The following is a 27,592-nucleotide window of genomic DNA, read 5'->3' as shown; positions in this document are numbered from 1 at the left end:
TAACTGGTTGCTCACTTTCAGTGGTCTGCAGACCCCCTCTGTGATGTGCCCCACCACTTCTTGCATGTTCTCCTCCACACCTAATACAAAGGGAAGGAATTCAAAACTCAATCAAGGCTTCACCAGCTTTCATGCATGTGTTTATAACAATGGTAAGAGAGGCATTCAATAGTAAAATCATTTATTTCATGGAGGTTATTCTTCAGTAACTGAGATAAACTATTTCAATATAATTTAGTAAAACACCTACAAAATGCTGGTTATATGCATGTGCTTTACATTCATCACATGATCCTGAAATCAAATCATAAAATATTAGACCCCTCAAAGTTGAAATACCTTGTAGAGTGACTTGTTTTAGTAGAGCTTCTAGATGCTCCTTCTCTGAGGCAGTCGCTTGGTGCAGCCAGGCCAGCATGTCCCCAACATATCTAAAAAAAAAAAAGAAAAAAAAAAAAAGAAAGAAAGAATAAATCAGTACTAATACCCAGACAGTGGTGCAATGCCTCTAGGAAAGGACAGCTAAGTTTTCATTTTTGTTGTCACATACAAAAAGTTGTTGGTTTTTTTAGTAATGGTTGCTCTTGAGCTCACTTATACGATGAATCCCCATTTAAAAAAAACCAACCAAAAATATTTAACCTTCCTATGACACACGTGTTCACAGAGTGCACAAAAATGCTTCAATAGACTAAAAACAGGCATACAATAAATAATAACACAACTCAATGTTTAAATATTTTTTAATCGGTAATAAAATTACATTCAGTTTTCACCAGAGGCTGTGCTATACTTTTTTTTTGGGAATCTGACTGAAAATCCTGTCATAATCTTTTTTCTTTTTTTTTTAACCTCTTAATTTTTAAAACAATAACAGAGAGATGGACCCTTTAATCTAAGCTGAATAATTACTATTTTTTTAAATGCAAGTTTAGTTACAGAGACTTCACAATCTGTTTTGATTATTGTTGTTTTGGTTGTTTTGTTTATTTGAATATTTAAAATGTTTTCCAGTTCCAGTGTTAAACTTTCTTTAGAAATTAAAGATATGTTTTTATCTTTGAGAGGATGTACTTGTATTAATATGCTATTATTATTATGTTAGTTGAAACGGGTCTGAAAATGATATTATTGTCTATTACAACAGTTTCAGAGAAAAAAATTTTATCCAGCAAAATTTGTCATCATGACAGCTCTTATGAAATGATGATGCTCTTTTTAAATATTTCTGTCCAAGGCAGCGACACTCCTGTTGGAAATACAGACAATATGGACGTAATTTACCTAAACAGTGTAGTTCTATATACAGTGAAAACTAGCTCAACAAACAGAACAGAGGAGATGAAGGGCTCATGTTAAAGGTTCAGGGAAGCATAATAGAAAGAATCACGCCTATAAACTCAAACATGTGCCTATAAACACAAGCAATGCAGTGATGAAAAAAATATATATTGTTAAAAATCTGTCACTTCCTGTTTCTATTTTTGAATACAGCAGCATTTTTACAATAAGAACAGCTCATTCACAACTAAAGGCAGAAGCAATATTTGTGTTTCTCACTTTTCTGTTTCAGACCCACAAATGTAAAGATTTATTGTTGTTTTACATCAAACAAGTCAGAAACACAGTTTTAAGATTCACACATTCTCTACTGCTGTTTTAAACTTGGCAGGACAGCGTGAATTTGTGGGTGTCAGTACATAGGAAGTGAGAAAGAACTTGATGTTCTGAGAAATGCTGATGTCCCCGATGAAGTGAAAGTGATTTTTGTTTTCCACACGGAGCTGGGATTCTGAGAAAATCTCCTGTTTGGCTCCTGGGTAAAAGAGGGAGAAGATATGGTGCAAAGGGAAACGGGCACCATTCAGAATTTTGCAAGATGACCTATAACCAGATTGGCACTTAATCTGATTTATTTATGCATCAATTATCCCAATAACTTTTCCTGTAACTGTAAAATAAGTTACAGGAGCAAATATGCTCAGAAAGAGCATATTTGTCAAAAATAGAAACATAGTAAATATGTATAATTTCATCAAGGCACTTTCAAATATTTTTTTAATGTCAATTTTAGAGATATGACAAGTAGATGCAGACTGGCGACCTGTCCAGGGTGACCCCGCCTCTCGCCCCGGAACGTTAGCTGGAGATAGGCACCAGCAACCCTTTCGACCCCACTGAGGGACAAGGGTGTACAGAAAATGGATAGATGGACGGACAAGTAGAGGCTTAAAAGGGCTGTATAATTAATCAATCTAATTTATTTGTATGATGCATTTCTGAAACAAGGTAGTTTTAAGTGCTTTATATCAAAAAATACAAAAATATAAAGTTATACACTCACAATTAAGAAACGGTTACTTTCAGTTGTAATAAAAAATGCTGTATAAACCAAACATAACTTGAAAGAAATTTAACTTCTCAATTTGATGTCTTGAAATGGGCCACTGTCTCTCTCTACACTTTACCACAACACTTGTCCATTATTCTGTTTACAATCGTCCTTAGGAACGTTTGACTGAGAGGCAGTTCATATGATAAACTCAGTAAACTCGCATTTCCACCAGATGTTTGCTATTCGCTTCTGCTGCTAGTCTGGAGGAGCTGAGTGAGGCGGAAGCTCGGCTGGACACTGCAGCTCCAAGGAGGAGATTGTGGAAGTAGGCGGGGCTCTGTGGGAGAAAGTGTTTAGGGACCCCTGAATGAATTCAAGGATTCCGCAAACGTGCATGAAAGAGTCAAAGCAACACTCCAGGTATGTTTTGATGAGGGAATAACATTATAACATAATATAAAGCTAAAAAAAGTTGTTTTTCAATGATACTGTCCCTTTAAGCTAGCTGTTGTACTATATGACTCATATCCCATCCATCATATAATAACATCAAGCAACCGCCTAATGTTTTCCTAATTTGTTCTGCAGCCTCAAAGCTAGCCTAAATATACACCCAGCCATGAATCATCAGTTTCAGCGAGTTAAAGCCCTGAAACACTTGGTACGATCCCAGGAGGACCCAAGATGAGACGCTCCAGCTCGGTCTGAGATTATTTAAGGACACAGAACACACTGATTATGCATAAATGAGTGATGAGCTGTCGCACATTCAAAATGCAATGTACCTAAAAAAATGTGTTCTAGCTTAAATAAGTACATTTTTGCTATTTGAAAAGTGGTAACTATTATCCTTAACAGGATTAAGTTCAATACACTTTAACTTTTAGTGTGCAAAGATATCTCTGTGATGTAAGGTGAGGGTGAGAATCAGAAAAATATCTACATTATTAAATTAAGGCTGAATGTATATGATTGAATTTGAAAGTTTACAATAGCACTGAAAAATCAATACAATTATTTGTGCACAACCCACAGCCACATATTTTTGTTCTGCAATCTGAACTGTTCACTTTTTATTTCACATAGTAAATGAAGCAACTGGGATTTTCTATTTGTAAGGTAGTGATGGTCACTTTAAACATCCAAGTGCAGGATGACAAACATAAAAGAAAGGGAGGAAAACAGATGGTAGGAAGCAACATTAACTGAAGAGATTCTGAACTTGTTTACTGTTTACCTGTTTTTTCCACAGATTTTATTTAATCACTAGATTTTTATGTGGTTTAACCATAAAAAAGCTTAGTCTAGAGATGACTGCTTAAACACCAATTAGCAAAGTTAAAATCTAGTGAACCGAAAAGCCTCTCTTTGCCCAAAAAGCCATCATGATTTCTGTATTTTTGTTCCAAAGTGTTTCTTAGGAGGGATATCTCAATAAGACAGTAGATGTACCTCAAAGGGTCATGTGAATGCATCTCTATGGGTCGCGGCGTGCCCCCTGGACCACCGCGGGTCAGGGCGTCGATGAAGCCTCGCACCACAGCACATCTGCGCGCGGTCCCAAACTCATCCAGGGTGTACCTGAACAAACAAGAGGAGGCAATATTCAACAGCCGGACCTCATGAGAAAAGACAGCAGCCATGGTGTTGTTGTGAAGACTGTAAGCTGTGGTCAGTTCCTAAGATCAACAGTTGGGGCCCGCTTTTCCATAAAGAATGAGTTTGGAGCAGTGTTGATGGCTCAGCGGTAAGGACCTTTGCGACAGACTAAACAGAAGATAGCTGGCTAAATTAAGGCACCGAGAGCTACGGGATCCAGCCTCAACATCCCCAGCCTTAGGGCGACCTTGGACACTCTGTGGCCGCAGAGACAGGTGCACATCCGAAAACACAGACACAATGAGGGCTTGGCCATGAAAACATCAGAAAACATGTTGAAGTTTCAAACTTGTCTTTGCTGTTTACCACCTCCTTCACGACAAAAATAGACGCATGTTAAATAGGTTTATATCTGCAGTGCTCTGCAAAGGTCTTCACTTTTTGCACATTTTGTCTAGTTCAGATTTCATTGCATTATATTTGAATTTTATGTCATATATCAACACAGAGCAGCCGCTCTTAATTCTGACGTGAAAGGAAGAAAAATAACTTGGAGAGTATATTTTCTCTTTATACTAAGATTTTGTGTTTGGACTTTGACTGGACCATTCAAACCACATGAAAATGCTCACATAAGATCAACCGCTGCAATAATCTCAAGACTTTTGCTTCGCGAATATGCACTACTCTGAACTGGTCTATCAAATAAAATCACAATAAAATTGCATTGCAGTTTGTGGCTGCAATGTGACAAAGTTCAACAGTCATAAATCCTTTTGCATGAAAGTTTTAAACATTTTGTATTTTTAGACGTCATTTTTGACGTCTTTCTTTGAATTTTAGAGGATGTGCTCTCTCCAGATGGTGACATTTTGTGTTGCTTCAGGCTGTTTACTTTGGTGTTTTATAACTGAACCTTGTTGTTCTATCCAGGAACAAAGCAGCAACAATACCCTGAGGTTTCACAATTTACTTAGGACTGGCCAAAAAATAGACTTATGGTGAAATAAACATAGATCCAAGAAATCGCAGATTCCAAGTGTAACATACAGGGTCAGTAAACAGATTAGAGTGTCTATTTTTACAAAGATGTCTGTTTGTGAGTGTGTCTTTACTTACTTGTAAAGAACAGGTCGATCCTGCAAAGCCTCCATGGCTTGAGTCAACACTGGGCTAATATCACACGTTTCCTGAGTCAGTCCCCGACATTCATCTGGAAAAACAATTAAGTAGAATCACAGAATGCATCTTTTTTTTTTTTTTTAATTGTAGGCAGCTTGAGCTACGTAACTACTAGCTGTGTTCTCCAGCTGAACACAACTACTTTGCTGAGCACATGCAAATCAAAGCTTTCAAATCATCTTGCTGACAGGTTTTCTCATGGGCTTTTGCTAAAAAGTCAGTTTTATTATCCAATATAAAAGAAACTGAACAATTATCCAGACGTAATAAGTGGTATGGACTCCAGTATTATGCTGGAAATAAAACTGTTATCAAAATGTCTCTGTACTTTGCAAATACATATAACAATTACCCTTTCCAAAGCAAATAAAATACTACCCTATGCACATAAAACATTATCTACAGTCCTGAGCAGTCAGGAGTGTAAAATTTAGCTCTAGAAAACACTGACATATTGATTCGAATATTCAGAACGGCTAATGTTAAATCCTTTCTACTGGTGAAGTACAACTAGTCCCAGGGGCACGGGTGCTTTGCTTAAATTATTCTCTGTATTTTGCTTCTGCACAACAATAAATAACAGTTTTTTTTTTATTATTTAAACAGTCTAGTTCCAGTGGGAATGCAAGATACAAGGAAGACAAGAAATTATGTTATAGTCGTTGCACTCTATGGTGAAATATTTTATTGACAACATTGATTATTAACATTTTCCACACTCCTTTCTGTTTTTTTTTTTTTCCCCATCATCACAGGAAGCCTCCACTCTCTCTGAGCTTCAGCATCCAGGTCACCAAGCTCTATATCTGCTCTGGGCATAAAAGGGAATGGATTTCCATTCAACTGGTCAAATTGTCAAGTAGAAGCTGAATGTACAACACTCGAATTATTATAGAATATAGAATTATAACAACAAAAAATGCACACAAGGACTTATTTGAGATTGTGATATTGCCAATATGAAAATTGTAATTATTAATGATGATACAATATATTTTGTGCAGATTTAATTTCCAGTTTAATTTCTAAAAAATGACAAGTTGTGGAAAATTTTAATTGCTGCGTTTTTTTCCACCAAAACCATTCAGAAGACACAAGTCATTTGGAAGTTGTGGCAGCATCATGCTGCGGGAGTGATTTCCTTCAGCAGGGACAGAGCTAATGCTATAATGATCTTCAAAAAAGATGAAAATGCTCTACTTTGTGTTAATCAATCATGTAAAATCCATATAAAGAAAACATAAGTTTGAATCTGGAACATAAACAGCAAAAAAGATAAAGGAGTATAAAAGTTTAGCAAGGCACAATGTGCAAAAAACTATATCAGGTTTTATTTTTTTCATATATTTAATACAGACTTTAGAAATATAAAAAAAATAAATAAATCAATGGCTAAGGAATGAAATTGACTTTTGATTAAGTTATGAACATACTGTTGGTCCACAGTGAGTCGCCACCATGCAGCTGGTGGTAATCGTGTGCAGTACTCACTCTGAGCCCAGCGGTAAAGCTGCTCGTACCCCGTCTCCTGTAACACTGCCATCTGCTCCATGATCTCTAACCTAGAACAGGCACACATGCCAAGAACAGACATTATATACACATTACTTGTAGCAGAGTGTTAAACTGACAGTGTTATGAATACTAATCTTTGGCAACTTAAGATCAAGGCCAGGACACTCAGAGTGCTGACAGAGCTGCACGCCTCACTGAATCACCTTCTTGGCACAGCTCTTCATTCAAAATTCTTGCTTAAAGTTTTCCTAACTACATGCTTTATACAAGTGAATCCCAAACTTTTCAGCTTCTGACATATTTACAAAACACTGGGAGCCCAATTATTGTTGGACAAACAACAAATTTTAAAGACAGTTAACCTCGACCCTTAAAGTTAGGCCTGTCAATATTTTGATTATGAAGCATTGTGAGACATTGTGCAGTGAGATGTGAACCTTACCCTGCGGTTTGCTGGTTGGTTCGCAGGAGGATTTTCACATCCTCGTGGATGTGCTTAACCCGGCTGAGAACCTTGAAGAAACCCTGAGAAATTAAGCAACAAACACATTACTGATCACATTCATTAGCAAGACAATCAAGAACTTAATGCACATACATTTAGTAAGCAGGGCTTAATGATGTAATGACATATTTAAGCCTATTGCAGTAAGCAACTAATTGCACGATAAACTGAAAAGAGCTCAGAATTTTCCATTCTGATTATAAACATTATGAAAGGCAATTTTGTTTACAGATGGAAAAATCCATTTTATTTATGGTTTTGGTTGCAAGTGTTGTTTTATTTTTATTTTATTAACTGTTTTCGTTTGTTGTACTTTACATATAAAATATCTTCCAGTCCCATTTGCAGTTCATTTGCAGTTTTATGTATTCTGTAGTTACATTTTATTGTATTAGACATTAGTTCTTAGAGAATGGTTGTTTTTATTTGGATGGGTGGAGGTGGAAGTTTCGTGTCTTTTCAATAATAAATCTATACTGACACCGTCGGCTGCTCAATTGTAAACAAATCAAATTGTGAACCTACAAAAGATTCAATACCCTATCAGTTTGTCGTCATGATTACAAGGTATCAAACTGTTATCCCAGCAGAAAATTTTTCCCAAATAGAAATTTGCTGGTTTTACAGCAGATTATCCCAGCATACAATAAAAATATACACCACACTCTTTTCATTTGTGAAGCATTTGGAACATTTGAACATTTTCTACTTTGTGTTGACCTGCCACATATAATAAGATATGCTGCATTTTGGGATTGTAATGTTATAAAGTATGAAAAGGTTCATGGGGTGTGAAAACTTTTGCAAGGTACCGACATCATTTTTGCTCACATGGTCCGATTCATTGGGCTTTGTGGTAAAGATTACCTCTGTAACAGGTGCGTCTCGAGCCCCTCGCAGTGTGGCCATTTCCTCGTTGGACAGCTGGAACTTGGCGAGGAAAGCTTGAGCCACCTGAGCTCTCACCTCAAGTCGTTGGCTGAGGAGACAAAAAGAAAAAACAAAATCATTTACTTCAGTTGTTATTATTTTGTTTAAATGTTTGAACATATGACGTATTCTATTCATTTAGATTTTAGTAAATGTATTTAAGGTTTTGGTTTACATTTCTTCTTACATGGCAAATTCCTATGAAGAATTTCCCACTTACATGTAAAAGCTTACACTTTAGTCTATCATTGAGTTTCATCTTTGTATTCTCTCATCCTTCAATTCTTTGAATCAAAAAAAAAAGAAGCTGGAGGAACACCCCAGGCTTTTATTGCACATCAAAAGAGAAATGCTGTCAACAACATGTAATGCTTAAGGATCTCCAGCAGATGGCAGTCAGACTCTACACACCCTAAATGTGCTCCCCTGCTGCATACATTCTTTCAGCAGGGTGGGACACTGAGTGAAAAATATCATCCACAGGAGTGGGAAGATCGGCAGGACAAAAGCCAAGAACTAAAGAAAAGAGTTGGACCCCAGCCAGCAAATAACAGCGATCACTATCATGTCAGGAAGTGTCTCATCACAATAGAGACCATGGCAACGGTCCCAGTCAAACGGGGAACTCGTCACAGGGCAGCAGAACAACAGCAGGTCCTCCCTCTGTTCACATCTTCCCATCCAAACCATCCCGTTTATTTTCCATCCATTCACGGAGAGAGCCAACCGTGAGCAGTATATCACCGGAGTATTTTGGTGGAGCTGAATAACCTGGTGATTATCCAACCTTTGATTCTCGCATACTTACAACCCGAGCTCAGGCTGCTGAGAGCAGAGGGCTGTAAAACGGTTCCAGTTCCAGAACTCTGTGATTCAGTTCTCCCTCTGAGGAACTCACCAAGCCTGACACAGAGGGACACCAAGGCTCCTCCGCCCTTTGTGATTTTACGTGTTGCTACTTTTGCTACACACGAAGACAACATATGCACCATTAAACTTGGCTGGCAGGCTTTCACAGTTGTATTAAAAAAAAAAAAAAAAATCAACACAATCAAAAGTGAACTAGGAATATTAATGTTTCCCCACCAGCCGTCCCCCTCTCCGCCCAAAAAAAAAATCACAGAGATAAAATACTCCTGTGGATAATTAAAATGGCCTTTGGTTGTATGTGATTTCACTGTGTGATTTCTTAAAGTTCTTCATTCTGTTTAAATGTCTGCAATTACAAGAAGCTGGTATTTAAATAATGTAAAATGTTCTGAATTAAAAGGAATGAAGCAGGAAAGAAAACCCACTAATCTACAAGATTTTAGAAACAAAGAAAAAATCGGATTAAAAAGCATTAATCACAACAGACAATTGAAAGCACAAAAAAATACTAGTTATGCTAATGAGATCATTAATTATATTAACGATTGCATATATTAGAAGTATGTGAACGTGCTTGCCTCACTTTCAGCACAAGGAGAAATAAACTAAGACCTCTAACTGTTGCTACTCTGGATCCAGTAACTCTATAGGTGTGGCGTGCATTTATATTCAATATAGTTCAATCAACTATCTATAGAAATCAACTAGTTAACAAATGGAGCTACAAAAAGTGATTTTACAAAATATTGAATTAAAACAAATGCCGTTTTTTTCAGGTTTATATTTGTGAACAATTTTGTAACCACATATTCATTTCCTTTCACTTTAAAATCATGCTCAATTTTGCGTTATCTGTCACACAAAATCCTAATGAAAAATATTGTAATCTGCATTTCTAAAATGACAAAATGTGAAAAAAATAAAATAAAAAATCAAGGGGTTTGAACACATCTGCAAGAAACTGTATGCAGTTAATCTAAATGAAAACAAATAACACTGTCAGATGTAGTTTATTAAAATGGGATCTGTTTACATGTTAGTGGAAAATCTAAGTAAACAGCTTATTCTACGACTCAATTAAGGTCCCATGTCAAATGCAGCATGGTCCAATTTGTTTGAACTTCAAAAAGTATGTGTTTTGAACCTTTCCACATTACTTATTTTTTTGGGGATGTTTATGAATACATTTAAAGCATCACATTTATGACAAGGTATCTATACCAAGCCGAATTTAAGACTTTGAAAGACATTTTTAATACCACCTTGAATAAAATATAGGACAAAAATACTACAAATATAACAGATGTTGCTGCATTACGATCAAGCTGACCCGGACCCGTAAAAGTTGTTTTCAACATAGCCTCCTGTGGGTCGGCAAGAGAAGTGAGCTAGTAGCGAAAGTGGATGTCATCCAGCCAACTTCCATGCAAGATGTTTGCATGCAACTAAAACTTTTTTCTTATAGAAAAGTCCCCATAGAAAAGCAAATAAACTATTAAATAGTTCTGCCACAACAAAATGTAAGACCTGTAATTAACATATTCAAAAGCTAACTTACATTTTTTTATATGAAGTTAAGGCCTTATTTTAGACATGCAAATTTAATACTTTTTAAGGATGTGTGGAAATATTATAAATCAGAACAACGTGAACCTGGACTCAGGACATAGGGTTAGAGTCAAAGACAAACTTTCCTTTAAGAACAAGCAAGAACAGAAATGAGTAAGTGGAGGGGTAATTTTGTAAACCTCTGTCCGGACATGATCCGTTCTCCTCCAGCCTGACATCACTGAATACCACAGAAATGCAGCATTCTTGGATCAACAAATAACACAATCCAACCAACGCAACATAGTTCTACCAGTGCTTCAAAAAGAGGTCAACAAGCTTATTACAATAATCTCAAGCAAGGGCAATATTAAGGAAGAGTGCTGTGATTGGATGAATCATCTCTTATTGTATGTGAGCATGCTCAGATTTAGCCCGACTGATTCGGTCTGCTCAAGCACAGAAATTGTTCATGAACTATAACACCCTATAACATTTGCAGTGCCCATTTAATTATCTCACAACACTAGGCTAATAGTACAGCTTGATCAGAGAGCCACAGTTATGAATCACCAAAGAAAACTGAAGGAAAAGTGAACAACAACCCTTTGCAATAAGGGAGAGAGTTGAACGAGCTCATAAGATGTGAATCATGTCGAATATTCATGAGAATCTATGGGGGGCATTTCAAAGAATTGCATAAAAATCTGGCATTCACAAAGCTGTTAGTTGGTTAGTTACGCACCGTGATCAAAGAGCGCATGCAGCTACATCAGGAAACACAAAGGAATGCTGACTGCCGTAGCCTCATTAGCGCCAAGCTGGGTTTTAATAATGCTCAAGTGTCATATTACGAAGGTTGCATGCACTCTCTGATATCAGTCATTGTTCTCTCTGGGATTTCAGCCCTCTTTATTTATTAATGAACTGTACAAAAGTCATACTGAGAACATTCGCTCTCTTCAGCACCAAGACTTCTGATACCGCACAAGGCTCAAGGTCTGATTATTTGTCACATGTTTGTAGGAATTTTTGTGAGCTTACAATCCATTGCAAAAGGTATTCAAACCTTTTAATGTTTTCTAATTTTGTCCTGTCATAATCAAATAGCCCAATGCATTTCGATGGGGCGTGAAAAGCCGATGCAAAGTAAAGTTGTTTACTGTGCAGTAAATGATATGCAGTTTTCAATATTTCTTATTTCCAAACAAATAATCTGTCGACAGGACAGGTGTTGGTCATTTACATGTAAATGCAAATGAATGCCAACATTTCTTCTGAGTGACATTAAAGTGACATTTAGCCAGAGCGGTACCACAGCTAAGTATGTTTATGATGGCCTAGTCAATGCCCAGACTTAATTAAAATTGAGAATCTGCTATGAGATTTGAAATTGCTGTTTACAGATTCTCTGCTTCCAATCAAAGTAAGCTTGAAGTACTTTGCCAAAGAATGGGCAAACATTTCAGTCTTTAGATGTGAAACAACAGTAGGGCCATACCCTAAAAGACTTGTAATTTGCAGCAAAGTACAGGTGCTGCAAAGTATTGACTTAGGGAGGGATAAAAGAAATCACACTGTTCAGGTATTTATTCAAGACTATGTGCTGCACGTGGGTCCATCACATAACATCCAAATAAAATGCTTTGAGGTTTGTGCTCATACGTCACCAAATGTGGAAAAGTTCAAGGGCAATCATCACTTTTGCAGGACACTGAATGCTTTTATTCCTTTTTGGATATACAATGAGCTAGGTCCAGAAAAGATGCATGAACAGATTAGCATTGGAGACCACACCATCACCTCTGGCTTTTGGCTGCTTGTGAGTTCACGTTGTCAACAGAAACATGAGTTTATGAGACGTCTCTGCAGGCTCTGCATGATTACATGCCATGTTAATGCAAAGATTACACAGAGTGGAGCAGGTGGGCAGCATTGTATTTCATTACAGAGTAACACACAACATCTATTTAGCGCTTTTGATGACAGCACCTTTAAACAGTGCCAACCCAAAACAAAAGAGCCTGGTGACTGAAAGCCAGGTCAGCTGCAGCTCAGCGCCTCACAGCCCCTACCTTCACTTCCACAAACTGGAACTTATCAGCAGATTCTTTCTGTTTCATTAGAGCTGACAAATGACACAATGCCGCGAGGAGATGAGGCAGATAAGAGGCAAAGAAAAGGCAAATCAGGGACATCAGCAGAGGCTCGGAAACCACTGTTCTCCCCCAACAGGACTGCCCCATGCGAGATGTGACACTGCTGTAATAAGCATCAACAAGAAAGGAACATAAAGAGAAAAACCAGATACTGCAGAGGCTTGTGTGCCCTGAAAAAAGATCTGACCAAGAAGACTGCAGAGAGCCAACTCTTCGCAAACTGAAGGACGACAGCTTGCCGGCACGGTTTCGCCGGCAGCCCTTCTGAGACAAAATTACGAGAGACAAGGTCAAAGCCCAGTGTGTGCAGACTAGTCAATGTGGCTGTGGGGTCACTGTGGTTCTAAGCATGAAAATGTCACACAGGCAGACAGCAGGTCCCGAAGGGAGTGCTGCGCAGGAAAAAGGACAAAAACTACTCAGCACTCAGGAGGACACTTGTGTCAAGCGTCTGAGTACTTCCAGGAAATGCACGTCACAAAGCCGTACATGGTCTTAATTCGCTTCCTACATGTGCTCCCTGGTGACTGTCTCCACTCCTGTCTTTTCTTGCTTGCCTGTCTATTCAACTTTCAGGCTTCTCCATCTCTGTCACCTCTTTATAAGGAAGATGCTGATGGTGAAGCGCTGGAGAGTGAACTGCAGTGGTACGTCGCTAATGTCTGCAAATGTCCCTCACCACAAATTTACATCAACCTCCGCAGCACCCCTACCTTCATGTCAAAACACAAGGTCACTGATCACATCTGTTACAAATGCTAATGAACCCCTGCCTACGGCAACTCCCAGCGAACAAAAACAGGTCGAACATTTTCCTGTCGCTGTCACTACTGATGACGCAAAGAGTGAGACATTAAGATATGATGCACAAATGATGATAAAGATGTCATTTTGTTTTATTTTTTAATAAAACCCTAACCCATCAACAATGAATGCAGACTCCATATCCTGTCTGTATTATGAGTTAGAGCAACTAAAATGTTGACCTTGTGCTGAGCAGAGGACTTTATTGTATCAGCCCCACAATAAATATGTCAGAACTGATTAGCTGTAAGACAATGGTGCAAATCTGTTTCTTTTGGAAGAGGGCAATGGGACATTCTGATAAATTATGTTGTGTTTATGTCAGTAAACATGGTGCAAACCATCCTGGCTTTCCTTATGTTTTTAGACATCATTATTAAAGTTTATTTATATATTTGCTTTTAGAAATTGTCTTTTTAAAAAAAAAAAAAAAAAAACTTCCAGATAACAAAATGAGGAATAAAGTGTTAAAAGATTTATTTATTAATTTAACTTATCCAAACTTGGAAAATGTGATGCTTTGCAAGAAATCCTGCATTATTAAAAGCACAGTAGACATAGTCTGGCATTTCTGCAAATCTTTCACACAAAACTTTTTTTTTTTAATATTATGTTACACTGTTGAAATTTTTGGCATTATCATTCTGATTAAATGCTCTTTGAATGAAACTAATTGTAAAACATGTAAAATAAAAACAGCTAAAATAAGATTTTTTTTGGGGGGGGAAATTGAATTTGGAGAAAATAACTAAAAGCATTTCATACGCAGTAATAAATGTCTTTTGCTTCAAAGTATTTATCACGTTTAAAAAAAAAAAGTCATTTTGTCTCCAAACAAGTAGTTGCTGAAGAAAGGTTAGGAGTTCACATAAATCAGGCATCATATTGCACTCCTTGTACATTTAGCTCCTTCCAGTTAAGTCTAAGAAAACATACAGCACTAAAGATATTTTATCTGTTTGCACATTTACTCAGTGTTATGATGGGTTAAATATTTTAGCTCTCAAGTACTGATTCTTTTGAAACTATGTCATCATTAAAACTAAACACACACTTCCAAACACACCAGGCCTTTGAAGTTTATCAAGGCCTAACATTCAGACAAAAACAAACACCTATTTCATTAAGGCTGACTGTTGGTCTCCTTAACATGTGTTATGATACAACTGTAGAACTGATAACAGCCTCATGAATTATTCAGTTCTCCTCCTACAGCTTTTTAATCAGCATTTTCCCAAATCTTTCAAATTACAAAAGGCAAGAATGTAAATCTTCAACTTATTAGCAAATAAACTTTAAAGTTGATGTATTTGGGAGGGCAGGGGGGTAATAGTCGGCATAGATCACAGTTTGAGTCACTTTGGATATAAGAAGAAAAAGAAACAAATGGCATGTTTCTTATTACTTTAAACAGCAAAAAAAAAATAAGCTGATCTCAATGATGAGGCTCTAAGGCTGCAGGTCTGTACTGATGCATCTCAACAATACTATTTTGGCTCAGACTTCTTTAAAAAAAGAGATTATGAATCTGAGGACAATTCCTGTTAAAAGGAAAGTTAAACCAGAATGAAAACTAAAATTTATTTCAGAAAATAAATAAAAAAAAAACTCATTTCATATAGATTAATTACAAATTTTAAACATTTATTTTTTATTATTCTGATAACTGTGTAAATTTGAAATATTAAATAAGACCAATGAAAAACAGATTTTTAATATATAAATGTTGAGTTAATGACATGTGTAACAATAGGAGAGACTGATGGCTTGTCAGGTGGGCATCAGTCATTGAGAGACTCCATAGGGAGGGAAAGTCATTAGAGGCTAAAGAAGCTAGCTGTTCACAGTGTGCTGCAGCACACTGTGAACAATGGAAAAGGTTAAGGAAAGGACAAGGTTTGGGAAGACTAAATAAGTCATAATCATCAAAATAAACAGGAACACTTGAAATATATCCCTGGATGCATAATTAATATATTTTATTTTCTATTTTTCAACATGAATTACTTAAATAATTTGACGTTTTAATATATATATGGAATGTTGCGAGAAAAAAAAAAAAAAAAACTTAATGGAAATGACAATGAAATGTGATGAAATAAGTTATTCCAAAATGAGTTTTTCATCAGAAATAATTCTGACATATAGCCAATATGTAACTTACAATAATGATAACTCTCTGTTTCCATAGTCATAGAGTCTTAGTATGAAATCCAGATTTTGACATATGGTTTTTGATGGCAAAGTAAACTGAATTAGACTTAATGATACCTTGTTGATTACTTTTCACTTAAATCAATATTTATGCAACTGTTACACTGTCAGTCAGGCATATATTTAAACTGCCAATTTGACCAAATTTACATAATGTGTTGCTTTTAATTATGTCCGCTTAATTAACTTTAATTTTTATACACTCAACAATTTTGCTTTAGTTGTCTAACAATCTGCTCCCAACAAAATGGCATTGCATTGTCTTAGGAATACAATGACAATAAAATTCTATCCATCTATTTATTTTGTTGCAAAATAATGAACTCACTTTTCTCCTTGCAGCTTGTTGGTTTTTACAATGAGGTCTTGAGTTTGCTCTTTCGCAGCCTGTTGAAGAGAAGGTGTGTTGTTATAATAATAACTATTATTATCATTTACCTTTATTTCACCAGGGTTAAAAACATATTTTACCACAGAATCCTGGCAGCAGCGCATAGAGTTTACAGAACATTCACAGCAAAGTAGAAAAAGTTAACACCATCATAAATGCATTAGTAAAAACATTACTCAGCTAAAACATTTACAGATAGATGATTTCTTCTCAAAATCAGTAATAGTTATTTGCACACATGTGTCACGTGGAAATCAAGTTGACAGCCATGTATTTTTCCAGCAATGGTGATAAAAATAAATGTTTAAAAACAACAAACAGAACACAAATCAGACTTTCATACCTTTAACCTACTGGTCATTTCCTCACAGCATGTGCTCATGGCCTGAACATCCTCATGGACACTTTCAAGCTCCTAGAGAGAATGAATAACAAATGCTGGTTGGAAAAAGTGTTCATAAATACAACAAATGTGATAGGTTGTCTTACTGAATGCATGGTTCATGCAAACTGAACACTTAAAACATAAAAGATCAATATTAACAGGTTTTTCATGACTGATATTTGAAAACTAGTGTGGTTATTCACTGTCAATCATGTTTGTCTTATTTGGGTGTCAGGCTTGGTTATCCTGACTTGGAAAATATTAAATTAACTTTAATACGTTTCTGGACTGTGCTGGAACCTTATTAATAAAAACCCACTGACTCAAATGGGGATCAGACCTATAATCAATGGAAATAAACACTAAATAAGTGATGATTCCTGTAAGTATTTATTCCCATTAGTGAGCGAAAAATATTAAAAAAAAAAAAAACAGCCAGGAAAATAAAAAGACAAGCAATGTCTACGAGCGTGGGTAGAAAATGGTTTGATTACGATGCGAAACAGAAGCAAAAACATTCGTTCTCATGGAACGCATGGGAACGAATAAAAGAAAACTAACCGGAAGGGAATGTTTGTTTGTTTGTCTTTTAAACTGGAATTCTGTTACCTCTTTTACTTCTTTAAATATCCGTGCAAACTCCTCGTTAATCGTCAGACTTCTCCGCTCTATGTCACCTCGTAGATTTCTCCTGGTGCGCAGACTGTTCTCGGTGAAGAATACAGACAGCGCCTTCAGAGCTTCCAGCATCTCCTGAAAACATATCAAACAAAATATCCATCGAACTTAAAGTACTTTGAGAAATTAAGAATTGAACAGAAAAAAACCCACCAATTAAAATAAATAGATAAATAAATGGTAGCTCGGGTTCAAGGACTTGTGTGTGTTTTCACAGAGTGCTGGATTCTTAATGTCTTAAGTAAATAAAATAGCCAAAATAAATTACCTGGAACGGTAATGCTAATAGTTAAAATGCAATTGTTTGCCTTTCGGTTGGGTTTTATTCGTCAGAAAGACCATATATTAACCCGAAGAGAATTACTCACATGCATTTAACGCTTGTCATGAGCATATAACATTAATAAAACGACCAATTACAGGAGCAGCTGCTGTTAGCCTCCTAGCAGGAAGCTAAACTTCTTCCAGCATACCTTGTCATTATCCAGCCTGGTCTCCAGGATTTTATTCAGCTTCCTCGATAATGGGTTATTAGGCTGAGAAGGCACATTTGAATTTGAAGATATAGTCGCACTATCGACTGAAGTTTCTATTTTAGTATTTGCCATCCTGAAAATCTACTTCCACGTCAACTGAATCCGAAGACTGTTTTGGTCCGTGTGAAATTAACGTTCGGTCGGACTGCTTGGCGAGCGACACAACGTTCCGACTGCCACTAACGTTGTATAAACATAGTGCTGTGAAAATATTTAAATTAAGGAGATAATATTACAGAAATACTTTTTTCTGTGTTATCCATATATTTTAGATGGTTCAACTCTGAAAGAAAATGGCAGTTTCATTCAATAGTCATATAGTGAGGAAACATTGTCAAATTGGACAAAAATACTTTGAAGAAATTATGGCAAACTGATTTGATTAAGTGAATGCTTCCAAACAAATTGGAAGCAATTTACAATTATCTTGTGTATTACTCATTACTTACTTATTTTTAAAATATCAATTCAACACTGACCAAACAAACAAAATTTGGCAGCTCTGGTTTCTGCCCTACTAAGTTGTCTATACCAAACAACTTTCTTGCGCTGTTATAGGTTTCTTGATGTATCGAACACAATATGCTTTATTATAGGCAGTAGGATATATAATTGTCATAATTTTATGTTGGAGATTTTTATAAAACTTGCAGTGCCCTGCTTGATGAGAACAGAGTGACATAATAAGAGACACTTTAAGATATTTAGGTACATTTTAAAATTCTAAATTGAAAATCTTGAAAATATGACGGACAAGTTTAATAATTTCAAGTAAATACATAAAACACAGTTTGAATGAAAAATAATCATACTTCATTCTTTAAAAAAGTATTGGACCTGACCTGTAAAAGTGGACAAAATTAAAACAATTGCATGGCCAAAGGTTCTTATCAATCAAAGCTCTTCCGTATAATTAAAAGTTTCTTAAATATTCTTAAACATAAAGTTCCTCTAGCATTCGTGCTTAACACTTAAATACATGAGACAATTTTGTTTTTCAAAGTATCTGTAAATGCAAATGGAGCAGCGCTGATTCTGGCCCCTGGGTGGGGATTTGTCTGATTGATGGTCACCTCCTAGCAGCCTCCTCCCCGTCTCTCTCTCTCTCTCTCTCTCTCTCTCTCTCTCTCTCCTTTTCTCTCTCTCTGTAAGCAGGAATGTGTGATCAGGAGTCCGGTCAGTGAGCGCCGCTCCGCTTGTCTGTCTCCGCGCAGCGCAGGAGTAAATCATTGATTCAACGCTTCGCTTGTATCGACGAGGAGGAAGTGATTTGTGTGCGGATTCTGCGGATACTTTTTGTATATATCGCATTTTGGACTCTTTACTCGATCGGAATAATTTTCTCACCTACTCGGCTGGAGAAAAGTTTCCTTTAAGACCCAAACACAGCTGGACTCTGCAGATGTAAACACCGTCTCCAACATCGAGCGCACCTTACATCGGATTTCTTCCAACATGTAAGATTTCACCTTTTTTTTTCATTTTGCCGTTTAATTATTGAAACAAATCTGTAAATCTGTGTAGCATGAGGTCACCCCTAAGATCCCTGCATGTTCGCGAAGAAGTGGCAGCTCTTGCAGGGACCTGAAGTCTCATTTCTCAGCTAAATGTGTTCAGAATCAGATTATGTTGGTGGTGCATAGTTGTTAATTAACAACCCTTAAGGCACCGTGTTTAAAGTTCTACTATGGCACGTGCGTGTTATAAAATGCTACAGTTTATCACGAATCTGTAACTTTGCGTATTAAACAACATGTATAACACGTGTGTATAAAAAAGGCAACAAATCAAACAAATGAATAAGTTCTGACAAGTATTATTTACACGATATTGTTGTAGCGATGCACCAATCAATCAGCCAGAGGTGGGAATCTGCCAATCATCTCTGATCAGAGTTTTTCAAATACTGAAAAGCATAGTTGTTGTCGTTTTTTTTGTTTTTTTCCCCCATTATTTAGTAGAAGAGCGTGTGTTTTGAAGTTCTTTCTCTAGTTGGATAAAACTCGAATTAAGTTTGAGGATCAATATGCTTTGAAGTGCAAATGGTAATAAATGTCTAATAATTTAATTTTGTGCTGGAAAATATCTCCTCTATCAAAAAACCTTGAAGCATGCTGATTTTGTTTCCTATGTGTTGGGAAACTGTTATAAGCCAGAAAAAGTCTGAAAAATAATTAAATCCTCATGTTGTACAGATGTATCTATCAATTAGAGCTCACATGTGTCCAATTTTCCTTTAACTGACTTTGATCAGTGATCTGTTGGACAAATCTGATTTATTTTTCCCATTGATTAGCTACATCAACTATGAAGTCCCACAATTCTTGGTCAACAAACAGACCCATCGGTAGCATGTGATTGTATGTAATCTTTCTAGTTTTGTAGAAAAACTGGATACATAGTTAGGAAATTGGTATGCATTTGATGTTTGTTCTGTTGGATTCAATGCTATTACTATCAGAAAAAAAAATCCTGCAGATTTCAACTGTTGAATGTGTTGTCCTTTAAAGAACAAACAGAACAGTTGAATCAGAATTGGTATGTCAGACTTCCAAGAAAATCAGAAATCTAAATTGGCCCATGACCGGTGCATCTTCACCTTGCAACCATTTGAGTAATGAACAAAAATCACACATATGTGAGTAATCTTTGAATCATTATATGTGTAGATGCAGCAGTGATCAGAAACAGCAAATTTTGTCTTCATAAACTCTGGGCAGCTGTAGGCAGGTAAAAGACTGAAAAATCAACATTTTGTTGGCATTTACTACACAAATCAAAGAAAGAAATCCCCATAGTTTTCAGTGTATGAATGCACCAACCAACAGCAGGAATTTAGTGGGTTTTTTTTTTTTTTTTTTTTTTTTAGTTTAATCTTCATCAGTAAACTTGAGATGTTTGATGCATTAATAAGGACAATCTTGTAATATCTTCATTTGCTAAAAAAGTATTACTTACATAAAAGAACTTGCAGTACTTTTTTCCCCCTCTTTATATGTGGAAAAATCTGAAATGGTCAAAATCAGAGTCACAAAAAAAAAAATCTATCCTTTGGGAAAAAAGCCTGATTGGTGCATTTCTACTTGGTGGCAGATAAAAAATATAAATAAATGAAATCCAAAAATAATAGTTTCAATTTGCTCATCTAAGTTCAATTGATTAAACCATTTGCCGCTGTTTGAGTTTGATCATGACGCCGTTTTGTTTACTATTAATCAAATCACAATTATGTCTAATCTATACTGCATAAGGCGTTGGATCTTAACATGAACAGCAAACCAATTTCTGTTATATCTCTGTCTATATTTAATTACTTTTTATAGCAAAAAAACAACAATTAATCACAAAGTTAGCCATTAGAGGAGGTCTGTTAATTAGAAATACTAACCTCTTTGACACTTTCTGCTTTTTATAATGACCGGATAACGCAATTCTATTTTTCCCTTATCTAGCTAATTCCTTTATTTTTTTCCGCCGTTTTACAACCCGACAACTTGTTTACATGGCGAGTCTGTGCGTCAGCACTCAATCTGGCTGTTTCTCCTCCTCCTGACAGGGATCCAGAGTCACTGAGTAGGTGAAGACTGCACGTGTTAAATGCTCGCTTCAAGCCTTCCAGCGACACAGCAACTGCTCGTTTAACTGCTGTCCTGCTCAGTGACCATATTTACGATGGCGTCCAGTCTGACGTGCACAGGCGTAATCTGGGCCCTGCTGTCCCTGCTATGTGCCGCTGCTTCCTGCGTTGGCTTCTTCATGCCCTACTGGCTGCTGGGAACGCAGATGGACAAGCCTGTATCTTTTGGCACCTTCCGCCGTTGCTCCTACCCGGTGAGAGATGAGGAGAAGCAGATCACAGTGATGCTGGAGCAGTGCGGCCGCTACGCGTCCTTCCACGGCATCCCGAGCCTGCACTGGAGGATCTGCACGGTGGTGACAGGCGTGGGCTGCGGCCTCCTCCTGCTGGTGGCCCTCACAGGTCTGATGGGCTGCTGCATCTCTGACCTCATCTCCCGTACGATCGGCCGTGTGGCCGGTGGAATCCAATTTGTTGGAGGTGAGCAAAGTGGTGTGAAGCTGAACTCTGCTTTCACTGTTTTGATTTGGGCTGATATTTAGGAAAAGCTTATTCAGTTAATATATATATAAAAAAACTTCACTGTGTTTTAAAACTTCTGGAAATTCTCCACAAACTTTTATAAACATAGAATTGCAACTTCAAGTACATTGAAGTTGCAATTAAAGATTTTATGTGAAAGACTTTGACATATGAAGATTTTATGTGAAAGACCAACACAAAGAAGAATAATTAAGAAGGGTTTTCATTTTATTTTTAAATTGTATTCAGTCTCCCAACTCTAGTACTACTTAACATAATACAGTGCAACCGTCAGAAGTTGCCTAATTAGAAGATAAACTCCATTAGTGTGTACTGTAATATTAGCAAAAAAAAAAAGAAACAAACAAAAAAAAAACAACAAATATATAACAATATCCTAAACTTTGGACATCTGAGGAGAGCAACTGAAAATGGACAAGAGTTCAAATCTGTAGCGCAGGCAGAAAAATCTGTGGACAAAGCACTCCACAATTTGGCCTTTATGGAACAGTGGGCAGAAAAATTAATTGTAGAAAAAAAGAATATGTAAGACATCTAGTCCAAGGATTGCCATAACATGTGTAAGGAACACAGCAAACATGTAGAACAAGGTGATGAGATTAGATTGAGCAAATATTTCACACTCTGAAACTTAGTGGTGGTAGGATCATGCTGTGGGAATGCTTTGCTTCAGCACGGATATGGAAGTTGGTGACCTTTAATGGAAAGATGGGAGAATGAAAATCTGTTGGAAGCTGGAAGGGATTTGAGACCTGAGTTGGGGTTCATGCTCCAGCAGGACAATGACCCTAAATATACAGCCTAAGCTACAACGGAATATACCATATGTATGTGTTAGAATGGTCCAGTCAAAGTCCAGACCTAGGTGCAGTTGATAATCTGTGGAAAGTCAAGTGATAGAAAACTGCTGGTCACAATGTTAACTTCTAGAAGTGCACAACAGTAAAAGACTTGTAGCTCGAGGCGGTTTTATAAAGTTTTGCTTTCTGTAAAAACATGTATCTTTTTCTTTCATCCTTAAAATTGCTCAGTATTTTGGGTTGTTACATTATATGAAATACCAATAATGTACATTCAAGTTTGTTTTTGCAGTGTGACAAAACGTGAAAAAGTTCAAGAGGAAGTTATTCAAGTTTTAAAGGTTGTATTTAAGCCTTATGGACGTAGTTTTATTGAGATTTCAACAAAGCATTAGTGAGGAAATAAAAGATTTATACATATCGTAGGTCTGCTGACTTCCAGCAGTAAACCCTGCTTCTCTGCTGAACAGGAAATGAAGTCTCTTTGTGAGCTTTAGTTGTGCTTCTGAAGTTCTTTTTATATTTTTTTTTCCATTTCTTTTTCTGCAGAGTTATGTTTGGAATGAAGCAAGATTGTTGTTAGAATGGTTTTAAACATTGCACATCAAACTGGATTTCTAATGAAACAAAAAGTCTTGCTGTGTTTGCAAGTGTTTGGCTGCAGTTCACTGAAACATTTGGACTGCGTCTGGTAATCTTTCCTTGTGAAGTTATGGAAAGCCATCAAATGAGCTCAAATTCTGTTCTTCATTTGATTTTTTTTAAGTTTTAAAGAAGTTCCCGCACTTTTTTTTTTTTTTTTGCTCTCAGCGAAACAGACACTGCAGAAGCCACGTTTTGTTTGTCTGTTTGCAGTAAGTTAGACCCAGCTTGGCTCGGCACCAGCTTTTGTTTGTGTGCGTGCACTGTTTGGCTTTTTGCACATGTGCTCTCTCGGGACGGGAGGTCTGAGGGAAGGCTTCCACTGAAGCTGCAAATTTTCCCCCTCGCCCCAGTTTAAGAAGCTGTGGCGCTCCAGTCCCTCTCATTAACTCAGAAAACGTTTGCTTGCATACTGTGGCTCACCACTCTGCTGTTTGCAATCCTCGTCACTTCGGCTTGGATTTAAAACGTGACGGGACAGAGAAGCAGGTTGCGAGCTGATTTGATGGAGCTGCTGGGTTTTCCAGAAGGAAAAATAAAGAATCTACAGAAGACTAGCATGTCCTAATTCTAAAAGGCTTAGCTTCTCGGGAACTTCTTTAGCATTAATGATGTATAATAAGGCGGATGATTAAGGTGAAGGCTGCTTGGGTTACTCTGAAGTCTGCCCTTTTTACATAAGGAAAGCTTCTTTTAAGCTCCACAGCTATAAGCAAGCTGCTATATTTGGTTGCAGGATTAAAAAATTCCTGTCTGTCTTTTTTTTTTTTTTTTTTCCTCTCGCAGACTCACAAATCCAGACACGCATGAATTTAGACAGTGGGAGAGTGAAGAAAGGCGGCATACAATGCAAGAGACACCGCTCAGGTCTTTTCATCCTGAATGCTATAGCGAGCCAAAGGGCAGAGATGTCTCAGAAGGGCTAATTGGAAGTGACACAACTGAGAAGCTCAGTGGGCTGTTGCATGTATTGTCTTCTGTCACTTCCAAAAGAGTGCCGAGATATTCAGGCGGGCGAGGGAAGCCGAGGGGAAAGGAGTGATTGAAACATTCGGCGTTCGTTTCTTATTAGCTGTGAGAAATAAAGATCCGCAGGGAAGCAGGTGGGGTGGGGGCCGAGAAGTGCGATCAGATATCGGTGATTAGCGGGAAAAGGGAGAGGAAGTAAATGTGACGAGCAGTGAAAGCGAAGTGTGAGCCTCGCGGTTGGCTGTTTGATGGTGATCCTGTACATCCTTCTGCGTTTTCCCTCAGCCTCTTGAGGATCACTAATTAAGAGAGGGCAGGGCGTTGTGGAGGTTGCCACAAATAAAATATCAAGCTGAGATCGTCTTGCCATATATCTCACTTCCATGACACAGATTAGACCTAAAAGGTTTCATCAGTTTTTTTATCTGATTAACCGCAGCTCCCGATACGAAAACTCTCCAATTGCTTCATCCCAGCACAAGGAAGTGAATGTTGCTCCAGAGGTTGTTCCTTGCTAATGGTTGTGGATTTTAGTCACAGCATGGAATGTTATCAGATTCATAAATCAAAGGCCTGAGAGCTTCATCTGATTTACATTAAACAGCGTTCCCCCCTTTTGCTTCACAGTTTCTTGTTTTAGTCATCCACAGCGGTGCATGCACTGGAACGGATGTGGCACAGGCGAGCGGTTCAGACATTTAAAAATTCTTGACTCGGATTTGGTTGTTAGGGGATTTGGTCCCTCGCCCCCTCCCGCAGAGGCCTGCCCTGTCTATTCGGGCACCTCATGCAGAACCGCACACAGCAGGAGGAAAAGCTGTTTAAGCTTTGTTTTTAACAGTCACGATTTAGGCCAGCTCTAAACCCATTTTTCCTACTTCGTGTGTATCCTTCTATCACAATAAGTACTTGTGTGTGTCCATTTCAAGAGTGATTCAATACATTATTTGTATCCTTTAAACTTTTCTGACTTTTTGACATGTGGCAACCACAAACTTCAGTGTTCTTTACTGAGATTTTGTGCAATAAGCCAAAACAAAGTAGCACATAATTGTGGAGTGGAAGGGAAACATTATATCTAGTCCAAGTGAATTCTGGAAGAAAATCTGTTTGTGGCTAGAAAAGACTTCTGACTTGTGACACACGTACAGCTGGAGCTACAATCAAATGGTTTAAATTAGGGGTGTCCAACTCCAGGTCTCAGTGGCTGGAGTCCTGCAGGACTTGTCCCTGCTGTGGCATGCTTGAACCAAATAGTTGAATCCTCCTCATGGGCCCGAGAAGACTTGCAAAGGCCTTGTGATGAATAATTCATCTGAATATTTGATGTTCACATGACTTGAACAAGAAAAAAAAAACATCTAAGACATGTGAGACTCCGCAGGTTTTACCTAAATAGAACTGACAGTTTTACATTTATTATTTTAATAATTAGGAACTGCCAGAAACTGGCCAAAAACTAACACCGCTCATCACCCTGAACGCAACACGCTCGTGAAACTTTGTGAGCAACTTTTTTCAGGCATCAAAGATTTTATAAAAACCATTGGAGAGCGTTTTAAATACTATATATTATTAAGAAGAATCAGTTTTCATTTGAAGTATTTCTGACTGGCAGAACCTCTGAGAGCTGGTATCTGATCTGCTTCTTATTCTGCAGGAATGTTTCTCAAAAAGAAATAGCTGTGGTGGAGTTAGGGCTCAAAAACAGTCACTAAACTTTATTCAAACACAGTTGTGCTACGATGGGGGAGAGATACGCTGGGGAACAATGGATCTCTTTATATTCCAGTTTAATGTTTTTACCTTTTAAATTTTATTGGAGGTTAATTTCTCAGAACTTTTAATAAAATTTCCTTTCTCCCTATTGAGCTAGGCTTGACAAATTGTCGTCTTGTTTAACCATCAAAAAGTGCTGCAGATTTAATGCTAAATATTTTCATTAGTATAAAATCTGCAGATGTTTCCAAATGCTAAATTCCTAGCAGTGGCTGCCTCTCAGAACTGATTAAATGGAGCGATTTTAGCAAAATGTGCTGCGAACTGGCTCAGACATCTGGGTTTTTGTCTCAGATCTCCAAACCTTGCCTGAGACAGTCTAATTCTCTCGCTGTGTGACTGGCTTTAAGGGATTTATATCGTAGATTTGCTAGATGCCAAAGCCAATGATAGCTTAAAAATGAAATCTCAAAATTAATTTCAAACTGCCAGAGAAAGGGATGGGAGTGTGCCAGAAGCCCAGAAGTCTGACCCATTTTTCCATTGGACCTGATATGAGCCCTTGTTGCTTTGCTTTCAGAAATAATGGTCTGCTAATTAGTGCATGCCTGTTTGATAAATAACAAAAGGCAACAGCATCTGTTCTCAGTACATAAAGCAATGCACATTTTAATGGGTATCTTGTTGAGAAGAACAATCAACTGAAACTTCAGAAAAAAATTTCTCATGATTGGATTTGAGTTTATTTTTGTCTGAGTTCAGTATTTCCTTTGGTTCTGCTTATCCACATTATCCTTTGTACTACAGTGTTGCGAAAAAGTATTTTCTTTTATTGCCACTCTTACATTTTTCAGATTGTCCAACAAATTTTAATAAACACAGATAACAAACATAGTAAAGAATAACAACAACAACAACAACATAATAATAATGATAATAATAATAATAATAATAATAATAATAATAATAATAATAATAATAATAATAATAATAATAATAACAAAGATAGTCTGAAAAAATGTAAAATCCCAAAGTGCCCTGATTATCGCTATGCCTGTAGAATGAGGACACTGCTTAAATAAAACTTACATGGTAATGTGAAGTAGGTCAAATAATGTCAAAAAGTAACTCATCACCCTGATCTAAAGAAACTCAAGAACAAATGAGTAATGTATTGTTGAAATCTGCCTACCTGTAAATAGTTAGAAAGCCTTTGGGATTCCAGAAACCACGATAAGAATCATTAGCCACAAACAGGGAACAGTGGCAAACCTTCCTTGAAGTGTCCGGTGTACCAAAACAGCCTGGATGATTCATCCAGGAAAGAACCCAAAACAAAATCTAAACCACTCACTTGCTGCAGTTAAAGACAGTTTTCATGATTCATCAATAAAACAAGAGGGTAGGCAAAAATGACCGACACTGCTGACTAAACAGGAACACAAAAGGTGAGCATTTGTGATAGCTTTTCAGAAAAATAAAATTATACCTACAGTTGAACATGGAGGTTGTAGCGTGATGGTTTGGAGCTGCTTCTGCTGTTTTAGGGACCTTGAAGACTTTGACTTCCTTTAAGTAACCATGATATATCCTCTAAAAGAAGTCTTAAAGAAAATGTTTGGTCCAAAGGTCGTCACTTGTGTTTTGCAGCAAAGACATAAATGGCTCAGGAAAACAAAATGAAGGATGTA

The 27,592-nt window shown here is 37.2% G+C and overlaps 2 protein-coding genes across 2 annotated transcripts in view; one reads left to right on the top strand and one right to left on the bottom strand.

The window, feature by feature from the left end:
* cog6 (component of oligomeric golgi complex 6) overlaps positions 1–17,791 on the bottom strand; it is a 28,808-nt gene extending 11,017 nt beyond the window's left edge. The window contains exons 1-11 of the mRNA XM_014981245.2: positions 17,589–17,791; positions 17,047–17,190; positions 16,396–16,467; positions 15,990–16,048; positions 8,004–8,115; positions 7,074–7,156; positions 6,608–6,678; positions 5,054–5,147; positions 3,788–3,916; positions 340–431; positions 16–80 (exon numbers count right to left, since the gene is read on the bottom strand). Of these exons, the coding sequence (XP_014836731.2) occupies positions 16–80; positions 340–431; positions 3,788–3,916; positions 5,054–5,147; positions 6,608–6,678; positions 7,074–7,156; positions 8,004–8,115; positions 15,990–16,048; positions 16,396–16,467; positions 17,047–17,190; positions 17,589–17,723 (1,056 nt within the window). The 5' untranslated portion in view covers positions 17,724–17,791. The remainder of the gene's footprint in view (positions 1–15; positions 81–339; positions 432–3,787; positions 3,917–5,053; positions 5,148–6,607; positions 6,679–7,073; positions 7,157–8,003; positions 8,116–15,989; positions 16,049–16,395; positions 16,468–17,046; positions 17,191–17,588) is intronic.
* A 1,004-nt stretch (positions 17,792–18,795) lies between these two features.
* lhfpl6 (LHFPL tetraspan subfamily member 6) overlaps positions 18,796–27,592 on the top strand; it is a 63,675-nt gene continuing 54,878 nt past the window's right edge. Inside the window, exons 1-2 of the mRNA XM_014981235.2 lie at positions 18,796–19,108; positions 21,208–21,708. Coding sequence (XP_014836721.1) covers positions 21,324–21,708 — 385 coding nt within the window. The 5' untranslated portion in view covers positions 18,796–19,108; positions 21,208–21,323. The remainder of the gene's footprint in view (positions 19,109–21,207; positions 21,709–27,592) is intronic.

Source organism: Poecilia mexicana, unplaced genomic scaffold (assembly GCF_051168715.1).
Source record: "Poecilia mexicana isolate PSO_F unplaced genomic scaffold, ASM5116871v1 scaffold_13, whole genome shotgun sequence".
Taxonomy (NCBI): Eukaryota; Metazoa; Chordata; class Actinopteri; order Cyprinodontiformes; family Poeciliidae; genus Poecilia; species Poecilia mexicana.
The sequence above is the reverse complement of the archived record's forward strand: the minus strand, read 5'-3'. Positions and strand labels throughout refer to the sequence as shown.